At 49.0% G+C, this 12201-nt stretch overlaps 1 protein-coding gene across 1 annotated transcript in view; it reads left to right on the top strand.

Moving 5' to 3' along the window:
- The first annotated feature begins 8992 nt into the window (after positions 1–8992).
- The window catches only part of LOC101637879 (cytochrome P450 2G1-like), a 6092-nt gene continuing 2883 nt past the window's right edge, over positions 8993–12201 (top strand). The window contains exons 1-3 of the mRNA XM_004693903.2: positions 8993–9190; positions 10429–10591; positions 12028–12177. Coding sequence (XP_004693960.1) covers positions 9011–9190; positions 10429–10591; positions 12028–12177 — 493 coding nt within the window. The 5' untranslated portion in view covers positions 8993–9010. The remainder of the gene's footprint in view (positions 9191–10428; positions 10592–12027; positions 12178–12201) is intronic.

The raw sequence follows: 12201 nt of genomic DNA, 5'->3' as shown, positions 1-12201 counted from the left end.
AACATAAAATAACCACTTCTAAGTATTCACATCAGTGGCAATAAAGATGTCCTCGTCATGTACATCCTCACCATCCCAGATGATTTTCATCACCCAGAGCAAAACTCCAAAAACTCTGTACCCAGTAAGTCCCTATTTGTCCTCTACTTTTAAATAACATTTTGGTTGTGTTCTTTTTTTTGACACTTTTCATCCCATACTTTAAAACTGCCACTAACCATTTTCTTGCTTGCATGATTTTTAATGAGAAGTCTACTGTCGTCTTACCCTTGTTCCCGGTAGATATTTTTCCTGTCTGCCTTCAAATTTTACTCTTCATCTCTGGCTTCCTGAAATTTGAATATAACCTACTTCTATGTGGGTTTTTAGGTAATTGCCCGATTTGGTGTTCTTTGAGCCTTTTGGATCTGTGGTTTGGTGCCTTTTGACTCTGTAGGGGAAATGCAGCCATTACTTCAGTATTTCTACATTTGCACTATCTTTTCTTCCTATGCTTTTTCAGTTCTACACTTACTATACCATTTTATAGAGGAAGTAATGGATGAGCAGAAGGAGAAAGAGCAAGGAGAAAAAAGAGAAGAAAGGAAGGGGAGGAGATGATTGGCAGGAGGGATGGGTGAGATGAGAGAGAAGGAAAGAAACAGGCAAAGAAGGAGGGATTGAAGGAAGGAAAGAGGTGCAGTGGTCTTTCATCCTGCTGCTCTACAAGTCAGTTGTGGCGGCTGCTTCAGAGCTCAGTAACTGCCTTCTCCTCAGTTGTGGCAGTTGTTTGTTCTTCAAAGTCCTTTTATGTAATAGTGTACTTCCTGGATCAGGGATGGACCAATCAGCCACAAGCTATAAGCTGATTGGTGTTAAATGGTCCAATCAGATTTTTATTATCAGGATGCAGCCAGTCACCATTGTGGCAGTTGCTACACAGAGCCCCTTTATATAGGGCACACTTCCTGGGTTGTGGAAGGGACCAATCAGGTGCTGTGGGCGGATTGGAAAATGGTCCAATCAGCCACAGGATTGAAAAATGGTCCAATCAGACTTGTGGGTGGGGTACCCTGGAAGAGGACATTAGCCAGGGTTGCAGAAAGAGGAAAAGAAGCAGCCAGCAGCCAGCCTCGAGGATGCAGAGAAGCTGCAGAGAAGCTACAAGACTCTGTCACAGATGGCCCGGTCCTGTCTCTGATGTTGCCTGAAAGGACCCAAAGGCCCTAGTGCCTCAGGCATGAGTCTATTGGTGGTGTCACCAACACCTTACAAAGAGCTGGGAACACTGGGGGTCTCTGCGTGGCCTCTGTGGGACCAGTTTTGGCCATCACACAGGCCAGTGCTGCCCAGCACTCGCCGTGGCCAGTGGCCACCATCACTGACACTAGCTGGGTGAGAGACGCCAGTGTGGGTGCCGCAGCTTCTAGTTTCCCCTGTTTGTAGATAACCCCATGGTTGTTCCTGGAGCCTGAGGTGTCCTGCAGCTATGTGCAGCTACCTGTCCTCTTACTGGGCACTGTCCTCGCTAGGCTATAGCCCACTGGCATGGGTGCTGTTGTGCAATAGCCCTTGGTTTGGGTTTTGGCCTTTTGAGATTATTTGGTGGCTCTCTAGCCTCAATCCTGGGAAGGTGGTGGCTGCTCCATCCTTCCATCCTGCCTCCTGCCTCATTGCCCTTTTGTGGCTTTCTCTGCCCCTATTTCAGAAGGAAGAAAGGGAGGGAGGAAGAGAGGGAGGAAAGAAGAGAGGGAGGGAAGCCTAAGGGGGAAAAAGAGAGAAAGAAATGAGGAGAAAAAGGGAGACAATGGAGGTGGGAGAGTAACAGAAGAGAGGAGAGGGGTAAAGGAAGGACAGACCGTGTAATTCTCTCATGAAGAAACCAGGTATAAAAGCTGGTTCAAAAAAAGAAAAAAAATGAAACATTAGAATTTTATAGTAAAAGCATACTAAGCTAACTATCAAACTACTGCTTTTCTGACTTTATTATTAATTTTTTAAATTTGGGAGGAGACTCACCTAACAAACCCAGAAGACAGTCATCGTGACTTAGCAGTTTCACTTTATGAGTTGCATAAGGTTAGAGTTAACTGTGTCAACAAAGCACGCTTATCTTTAAATGTGCTGGCTAGAAAGATGTATTTTCTATGCCATGAAAATGCTCCACAGTCAGTTTTTCCTTGTTTTCATGTTTCATGTGGAAAATTTTTCTGAGCAAGAAGGAAATGCACTCAGAGGCCCCATTTCCCACACTCCCCACTCACCAGTAAAGGAAAGGCTACCTGTGCCAAACTCATGCTTCATGCTGGCTTCCTAAGTCCCCTGTCTCTGTCCTTGGGATGAAGGCAGTAGCTGGCTCTGGCTGCACAAGGGTCATCCTGGCCTAGCCCCGTTCTCCTCACTGATTTCCACCACCCCCAACTGGAACACCTCCACTGAACACAGAAAATCATCAAATTCTGGAATCCTCAAATCCTAGGACCACATTTTCTGAGAACCACAGAATCCTAGAAAAATGCTAGTTTAGGGAGACAGGCTCAGGCCTGGAAACTTCCCATAGAATGTTTCCTATATCAGGGTCTATTTGGACAGGTATAAAGATCCCCTCACTGTGCTAAAGCTAAAGCCGCCTTAATTTTCATTTTTTAGAAAGATTTATTTACTTATCCATAGAAGAACTGGGGTACAGGCCAGAGGTACAGAGTATGAACGGATTCACCAGAGAGAGTGGGGGGGCAGAACAGGCAGATCCTCTGACATACACTGCTGAGGGGAGAAGTGGTCAGGACAGGAGAGGATGCTACACCCCGTGGGTCACCCCCTGGCTGGGGATGGAACTCATGCTGCAGTGGTGGTGGACAGCTTCATAGTGCTGCACTTTAACCCCTTGACCACCGCGGGAGAGGGGGACCCCTAATTTTCATTTTAACAAATATTTATTAAATGTGTGCTGTGAATAGTCCCTCAGTCTCAAAAGATCAATACAGTTGTTTGCCCACTTTGCAGTGGGGAAATGGAAGCACAGATAATGTCCAAGGCTTATTTTCAGGGAATCGCAGGTCCTGGTCGTAACCATCTAACCGTGCTAAAAACCTCCCTCCCTGCACTGGCTGAGCTCTTACTTATGTGCCAGCACCTATACTAAGAGTTTTACATACAGGTCGTCACAAACACCAGACGCTGTGAAGGAGGCTTTATTATTTTCATCGCCAAAATACAGATTTCGAGAAGACTCAGGCAGGGACTTTCCTGCCTTCTTGTTGGCCAGTCTTCAACTTCAGAATGCTCCCTGTGCACCATGAACCTCATAGAAAGAGTGCTCCCTATGTGCTATGAACAACATCATACACAGAGTACTCCCTGTACATCATCAAATGTCAGACAAAATGCTGGGCCATGAACAATGTCATAAACAGAATGCTCCCTGTGCGCCATGAACAACGTTATAGAGTGCTCCCTGTGCGCCATGAACGTCAGAGGGTGCTCCCTGTGGGCCATGAACAACGTCAGAGGGTGCTCCCTATGCGCCATGAACAACGTCAGAGAGTGCTCCCTGTGTGCTAAGAAGAACGTCATTACGTGCTCCCTGTGCGCCATGAATGGGACTGGAGCACCACACCCAAGTGAGACCCAGGGACTTGGCTCCACCGCCGTCCCCGGTGGGAGGCAGGCACCCGGGAAGCCCACCCACGCCAACTGCCCTGACACCATCAAGCGCCTCAACAACTGCCCGAGGGATCCCCTGGATCACCAGCTTTAGAAGGGCTCCTTTAATACTGTGCTAATAAGTATTTAACAGCTGGCTCCTGACGGGGGGCAAGGGGGGTGGGGGAGAACCCTGATTTGCAGCCTTCCATCGGTGTGGTGTAGACACGTCCTCTCTGGCCGATTTCAGGCGCCGACCAACACGGAGCCACCAACTTGGGCCCGGGAAAAGCGCGTAAGTGCCTGGGCCTCATCCTGTCCCTGGGCGTGACAGAGTCGCCAGCCTCGGAGTGAACCCTTCAGAGTGACGGGCCTTGAGTGTGGACTACCGCATGCAATTTTAAATGTGTCTACTGATCGCAGCGACTGTCGCACAGCCACGCACAGTCCTGGGACAGCTCCCGTCGGGCCCTGCGCCAGCCCGTCCCCGGCAGGCTCCGCCTCAGGCCCTTCTAGAACCCCCCCTGCCCCCCCCCCCCCCGCAGAGCGCGGCTTCTGCAGGGCAAGGCTGGGCTGGACTGCTTGCTGCTGCCGGCTGAGGTGCTGGGGGGCGGCACCCTGACAGAGTGCTACTGCCGCTCCCGGGGGCCACATCTCACCAGTATCCCCGGTCAGCCACAAAGTGGGCTCCAGAGCCCGGCTGCAGCTAAGTCATGTCGCGGCAGCTTGGCGCAGCTTTATAACACCCATGACCGTATCTAACACACGGCTATAGCTGCTCCCCAACATCTCGCAGTACCTGGCAACGGCGAGTCTGCTCAGCTGCTCGAGTCCAGCTGTTAGCAGGTCCAGCCGCCACAGCGCGACGGGATGCAGGCAGGAACAGAGAGGTTCCTTCAAGCTGCTGCTCCCAGGGTCCCTTGCGGCCCTTGCTCCAGGTGGTAACTGCTCAATTTTGAAATGGACCAATCAGGTGCGAGCTACGAGCTGATTGGTGCTAAGTGGTCCAATCAGTTTCTGGGTGAAAATAGGATAAAAGCCAGGGTCGCCTGGCGCTAGGGGAGGGCCTCCAGCAGAAGAGAAGAAGGGGAGACCCCAAAGAAAGAATAGGAAGGAGAAGGGACCCCCAGAAGAGAGGACGCCAGCTCCAGAAGAAAGAAGGGGCAGATGCTGTTCCGAGTTCTGAAGAAAGAGAAGCATCATCCAGCAGCCGGCCTCCGAGGAGGGAGAGAGGCTGCAGGGCTCTGTCACAGACGTCGGGTCCTGTGTCTGACGTCACCTGAAAGGACCCCAAAGGCCCTGGGCCTGGTGCCTCAGGCATCAGTCTGTTGGTGGTGTCACCAACACCTCACAGAGAGCTGGGCACACTGGGGGGTCTCTGCATGGCCTCTGTGGGACCAGACGTGGCCATCACACAGGCCAGTGCTGCCCAGCACTCGCCGTGGCCAGTGGCCACCATCACTGACACTAGCTGGGTGAGAGACGCCAGTGTGGGTGCCGCGAGCTTCTAGTTTCCCCTGTTTGTAGATAACCCCATGGTTGTTCCTGGAGCCTGAGGTGTCCTGCAGCTGTGCGCAGCTGAGAACCAAAGACGCTGACCTGTCCTCTTACTGGGCACTGTCCTCGCTAGGCTGTAGTCCACCAGCGTGGGTGCTGTAGCGCAATAGCCCGTGGTTTGGGCTTTGGCCTTTTGGCCTTTGGGGGCTGTTGGTGGCTCTCTGGCCTCAAGCCTCGGCAGGTGGTGGCCGCTCCATCCTTCCGTCCTCCTCTACTGCCCTTTGTGGCCCTCTCCACCCCTGTTTCACAATTATGCAATTTCATACCTTTTGAGAAACTGAGCTAAAGGTATCGCTAAGCCCTCTTTAAGCTAGGATATGGTATGGCTCTAGACTGGACCCCACCTGGGGTCTGAGAGTGAGAGGAGACACTGAAAAGTGGGGTGGGGCTATGACAGCGACTTACCCTGGGGGTTCGTGAGACGGGGGCATTAAATTACACTGACACACAGAAACTGTTGGAAAGTACAAGTCATTCTTGCTTGAAGTCAGTAAATTTTCAGGCGCTTTGTTAGGCAGTTGCAGATAATTAATACACAGTTGTGTAACTAACATACTAGTTAAAACAAAGGATAGCTATTTTTCCAACAAAGGCAAGAGATCACACTCCCATTTTCAGTAAATAAACTCAGCACTGAAGCAATTCTCAAAGAAATGCAGGGTGGTGTATCACACACAACCCAAGAAAGTAGGCAGGGTCTGGAGCTGAGCCAACCGTACCTACTCACCGATTCCCGAGCATTCTTTTTCTGAAGAAGCTGTGTTCTGGGCTATAGACTGACTACTGTAACAAAGGCCCCTAAAACAGCTTAATGGGCTGAAACAACATAAAAGTTTAACACTGTTTCACTTAATGGCTCATGAGGACAGACCAGACCAGAAGAGTCAAAGATCTCCCTTTCTCCCCTAATTCTTCCTCCCTAAGTGGCCGCCCTCCATCCCTGCATCCACTCCAGCCAGCAGGAGAGGGGGAATCTTCTGGAGGAAAACCCACCTGCTCCCTGTAAGGTCGAAATAGCAACATCACTTCTGCTCACATCTCACTGGGCAGAACTTGTGCGAACAGCCACACCCAGCTGCCCAGGAGCCGGAAATGTGGTCTTTATTCTGGACAGTCATGTGTGTGGACAGACTTTATCACTGTGAGTACAGGGGCATCCTGGTGTCTGAAATAGTCACCTGAGTTTGTGTATAAAACATCTGAATGCTTTTTCCTCGAGTAGGCATAGCCCAGTAGTTTATACGGATTCACAGAATTCCTGTAAATCGCCACCAGACTATAGGTGAGCTCAGTCAACTCTCGCCACATGTCCTGCTTTGGAAGAAGGCTGTTCTAATTTGAAGACACCCTACTGTCAAGCACACGGTTCAGTGCCTGGCACAACATGACAAAAAACTAACTCAAACACATCCCTGGCAGCATTATCGCATTATTTGGCCCCAGAGAGGGGCATGTGCCTGGCACAGAGCAATCCGGCTTCCTTTTCAGACACATCCTGTGGCACCGACCACATTCTTGCCATCTCACTTGCCCTGGTTTGTCTCTGTCTGTTCTCTGTTTTTGTGCTCTGTCTCCCAATCCATCTCTGATATTTTGTCCATTTGTACTTCTTCCTCTGAGTTATGGCACGAACAGCAGGGAGGAAATGAGGGGAGACGAGGAAGGGAGGAGGAGAGAGATGAAGGAACTCTGAGTTCTCTGTTGTCTTCCTTGGCCAACCGTTAATCTCTAAATACTCTCACTGAAATAATTTTTTCAGTCTTATTTCTTTTCTTTCTGATTGTATTTCCCCCTCTGTTTATTTGACTTTCCTTTTGTGTCTGTGTCTTCGTACTTGGTGTCTCTATCTGTTTCTGTACTTCTCAAACCTTGTCTCTCCTTCTCCCTCTCCTCCCGCCCACACTTCCATTTTGATCTCACACTGGTTCTGTTCCTCTGCAGGTCTCTTTTCTCTTTCTCTGGTTCTTGGTCTCTCTCTCCATCACAATATTCCTGGCATCATCTACCTTTCCTCTTTTCCCTGAAATACAATTATTTTTCCTCTTTAGTTTGCTTTTCTTTAGTTCAAGTGCTTGGACTCCTGGCTTTCTCCATGGGGGTGGGGGAGGGTGACAGGGACAGAGCTAAGGAGACGTTCCCTCTTCTTTCCTAGCTGAATGGGGCGGTCAGACTCACAGCCGCTGCCCTCACATCACAGACTGTGAAGACTCTCATCCTGAATACACGTCAGAGTGAAAGCAGGAGGAGGGGAGGAGGGACTGGGACGGAAGGGACAGGAGAAAACTGGGAAACTGACGGCCATCCTCGCAGGGTGGGTGGTCCAGAAACCCAGCTCCTCCTCGTCCTGCTCGTCCTCACTTTGTCCCTTTTTATTTCTTACAGACAAATAAAAGGAAAACCAGATGAGTCTAAGAGGAAGGCAGCAGTAAGACCAGGGTTATCCACAGACAGCCTCACTGCCACAGTTAGAAGCACGCCCACCAGGCCCCATGCCAGGTCCCCTCACACCAAACTTGGGAAGAAAAGAGACTTGTATATAGTTCTGCAACCCCCACCTATTCCTCTGAAATCCTGCTGAGCCCTTTCCTCTCTCCCTCGCCTCACTCCTCCTGCATGTAAGTCCATGCCGCGCCCCAGTCTGGGAGTTGGCTGTCAGACACAGGCTGCCATCTTGCCATGCTGCTGGCCCCGTGTCTGGGGGCTAGAGACTGGCTGAAAGCCCTGAGCAGCTGGACCCGCTCCTGTCACAGCAGCACATCCCAGATCCAGAAGGCGGTGCAGTGTGAGCTGCTCAGTTTCCCCAGAATTCCCATCACTTCTAGACATCGCCGTACAACCTGCCAAATCTTAGTCTAAAACCTGCAATTCCCTAGGAGATTCAATTTCCAAGTGGGAAAATCTGGCTACATGAGAAGGACACTGGATTCTAATCAAATGCATAACTGGGATATAATACAATACCCAAGAATTGTTTCAGGACAGTAAAAGAAGATTGACAAGTCTTTGGAACAAATGGGATTGCAATCTCTTTTATTCAGAAAGAGCGATCTCCATAGGTCTGTGAGGACTTTCCCCCTCATGAGTAAGGCTCAAAGGCGGTCTCCCACCTCAGAATTGAAAATGGATTTACCCACACGTGTAGACACACACACACACACACACACACACACACACACACATCAGCAAGATCCTAGTAAACCAGTAAAATCCACTTTTTGGTTTTTGATTATCAATATTGAATATCACCTGAAGTAGAAACAAGAGACTTTAGCAAAAGCCCTTGTATTTCAGGCATTGCCTGAGCTACTGTGAATCTTCATCTTATTGTCTTTACTTTAATAGACCTAATGAGAGGCTGTCAAGGACAGAATCATCCGGTTCTCTATCAAAACTTTCTAAAACAATGTGGTTACTGTATTTGACAGATGGGAAAAGTGAGGCCAAGAGAGTTAGGTGACTTCTCCAGGAAAGAAATGATGGAACTGAAATATGAGCCCAGATCGTCTGTAACCCCCTAAAAATGATGTTAATTGCCCCCAACCTTAACAAGACACATTGAACTAGGGTTCAACCTGGGAGACAAGAGCTGAGCTGCTGGAAATATGAAGAAAGGGGAATGACCCCAGTGGATTTCCCTGAGTGAATTTAATCCACCTTTATCCAGGTGGGAGATTACAGGTTATATAACCACCACCCCCCACAAAAGCAATCACTTCCCTGATGGTGTCCGTACCCGGAAAACTTGAATCCCAGGGTGTTTCATTTTGGCCAGCTGATTTCTCAGAGCCTATTTAGGCAAGGCCTCGCACACAACTCTCTGCCTGCAGTCATGGAGCTCGGAGGGGCCTTCACCATCTTTCTGGCTCTCTGCTTGTCCTGCCTGTTCATCCTCATTGCCTGGAAACGGACCCAGAAAGGGGGAAAGCTGCCCCCTGGCCCCACCCCGATACCCTTCCTGGGGAACCTGCTGCAAGTCAGTACTGAAGCCACCTTTCAGTCGTTCATGAAGGTGAGTCTGACGAAGCCTCCCAGGGAGCTGGAAGCAACTGACTCACGCACACATCCAGTTCCCGGTCTGAAACACAGTCTTGAGGCACAGATGTAGTGGAGCTCAGCATTCTGAAACTGCAGAATCTTAAACTCTTGGAACTCAGGCTCCTAGCAGGGGGAGCTTAAGCCTCTCCCCTGCCCAGACTTTAGCATCATCACCTTTTTTCTCAAACACACACATTCTTGCTTGCTGGTTGTCTCAGAACTTTGACTTGGTATCATGAAAGCTCAGCAGCCTTGAGGCTTAGCCTTTCGTAGAGAGACGAAAGCTTGACGATGATCTCACGCGGGTCCATCATTTTGCAGATGAAGAAACTAAAGCTTGTGGGGGACTGGAGGGGTCTCACCCAGAGTCCCAGGTGCCAAGAGTCCTTCCAGCTAGAGAACCACCATTATTTGTTGGTTCCCATATTTGTATTGCTTTGAAATCCCCACCCCATGCAATTTATTTTCCCTAAAATACAGTAGATATTTATTTAAAGTAATACATTTGCAGCTCAAATGGTCCTAATTGCATTTCAGGTGTATCCAACTTCATAAAAATATTTCAAGGCCACGTAGCCACAGATTTTGACTACACGATAACTTCTTGGCCCATTCTCTCTCTCTCTTCATTCCCAAGTACCTATTTTAGATATGGTTCAAGGTAGAATTTATCCTTCTCATATTCTCTCTACTGCTTTTCTTCTTTATGCATACAAGATCTGGCAGATAGGCCAGAGGTGCAGGGGTGAGTGGACTCACCAGAGGCAGAGTGGGGAGCAGAACAGGCAGATCTACTGAAATATACAGCTTAAGGGGAGCAGAGGGAGGCAGGAGAGGTCTGCTGTGCCATGTGGGTCAGCTCCCTGACCAGGGGCTGAAGTGGCTACACACAGCTTCCTAGTGCTGAGACTTAAGCCCCTGCTCCTCCAGGGAGCTCTTTAGCCAAGAGCTACTGCCTAGGGCCAGGTCTCTTGCTCTCCTACCAGGACACACCTTGTCCTTACAAAGGTTCTACGAAGTCTTTTTAAAGACTATATCCTCATCCTTTTATATTGTATCCTCTCATGTGAACCCCCGTTTATTGAATCCTGCAGCACTCTAATACCTTTTGCTATTACCATCCACTCACTTGATGCCCCAACAGTGGCCTGTTTTGCCCTGAGACCCTCCCTAAAGTCCTCCGCCCTCCTGTATGTCTTCCTTCACTTCCAGCTCCAGGAGAAATATGGCCCAGTCTTCACAGTGTACATGGGGCCCCGGCCCGTCGTTATTTTGTGTGGACACGAAGCAGTGAAGGAGGCCCTGGTAGACCGAGCAGACGACTTCAGTGGCCGCGGAGAACTGGCTTCAATAGACAGAAACTTCCTCGGTTACGGTAGGCCCCAACATTACAGGCAAAGTGATAATGATGTGCTGCCTATATCCTGGGTCCTTGGATAAGCACGTGACATGAATTTTGGCATTGACTCATTTAAAGTGCTATGGATGTCTTGCTAATTGGACCAAACTGAGCGCGAGGAAGATTAGGGAATATCACACAGGAGGTGGTAACCATTTTATTTTCAACCCAATTGGACTTATGTCACTTTGGTTCTTATTTATTATTGTTGTTATTATTGTTGTTGAGGTACTATTGCTTTACTTCCTTGCTACTGTTTGACTGTGTCCAATTCCTCCCCCACCACTCCCAATGTGGTCACCTTAGCCGTCTCCCCACTGAAGCACCCCTAGTCCATGTGCTTCCCCCATCACTGTTTTCACTCTGTTCTTACATTAATGGGTTCGTGATACACTTTGTACACCACCGAAGCTCTGGTAGCTAACATGACTTCTTATTTTCTTGCACAGTCACGTACCCAGTCCATCGGTCTCTGCTTCTACCAGTTAGGCAGGCATCTTTCTGTAGTGTTACCCATGCATCCAACCTAAGCGCTCGTATCTTTCATTTCCACGTGCTTCACACCATTCTTTTCATGGTTGCATTCATTCATCTTTCTCTATACATTCCTTCACCTATCTTTTCCTTCCACAAATACATACTCCATTGGTGCATACATCCCTGCAAAATAACATTAATGAGCTTTGCTAGACAAATATCTTTATATTCAATCAATACATCTATTATATACCTTTTCATTTAGCAATACATCTACTCACGAACCCTTCCATCATTCATCCATCCATTAATCTCTCCACCTATCCATCTTTCTATTCTCCATCTATGCTTCCAAGTATTTATACACCCATTTGCAGGCATCCATCCACTAACCCTCACCAACCTTCCATCCAGTGCTGCAGTCAGAAATTTCCTCCATTCATCATTCCAGAAAAAATTACCAGACGTCAAAATAATAATACATCAATTTGTACTTCTGGTCATTTCTAAATGTTTCACACAACATGGCAACCTCTTTGTGGAGTACAAGGATGTACACGGATGAGACCCGTGGCCAGGGTGACTATGGCTGGGGAACCACCCACTGGTCTATAAAAGAGCCTCCTCCTGCAGGATCTATACTTCTGTAGCCCTCGCTCCAAACTTGTATACTCCGTCCTGACATTTGTCCAGTTGCAGGTCTGTGTCCTATATAAAACTCTTCTTTGACTGACCCAATCATTGCCAGCCTCACCGTGTTTCTGCCACCTGAGTCTAGAACTGTTTGAGGATTCTGTAAAAAGGGAACTTTAGGCTCCCGTCAAGTCTGGAAGGCGCCCTGAAAGCAGTTCTCACAACCTGTCCCACCCCTGTCAACACAACATTGGACCCAGGCAGGAGAGGGGAGGCAGGAGCCTGACACTGAGATCCCACAGGTGTAGCTATGGCCAACGGGGAGCGATGGCGGATACTCCGACGCTTCTCCCTGACTATTCTCCGGGACTTCGGGATGGGAAAGCGGAGCATTGAGGAGCGGATCCAGGAGGAGGCCGGCTTCCTGCTAGAGGCATTACGGAACACCAAGGGTATGGGTCCACCGAGGAGGCAGG

Source organism: Condylura cristata, unplaced genomic scaffold, assembly GCF_000260355.1.
Source record: "Condylura cristata isolate star-nosed mole 26May11 unplaced genomic scaffold, ConCri1.0 scaffold00041, whole genome shotgun sequence".
Taxonomy (NCBI): Eukaryota; Metazoa; Chordata; class Mammalia; order Eulipotyphla; family Talpidae; genus Condylura; species Condylura cristata.
The sequence above is the reverse complement of the archived record's forward strand: the minus strand, read 5'-3'. Positions and strand labels throughout refer to the sequence as shown.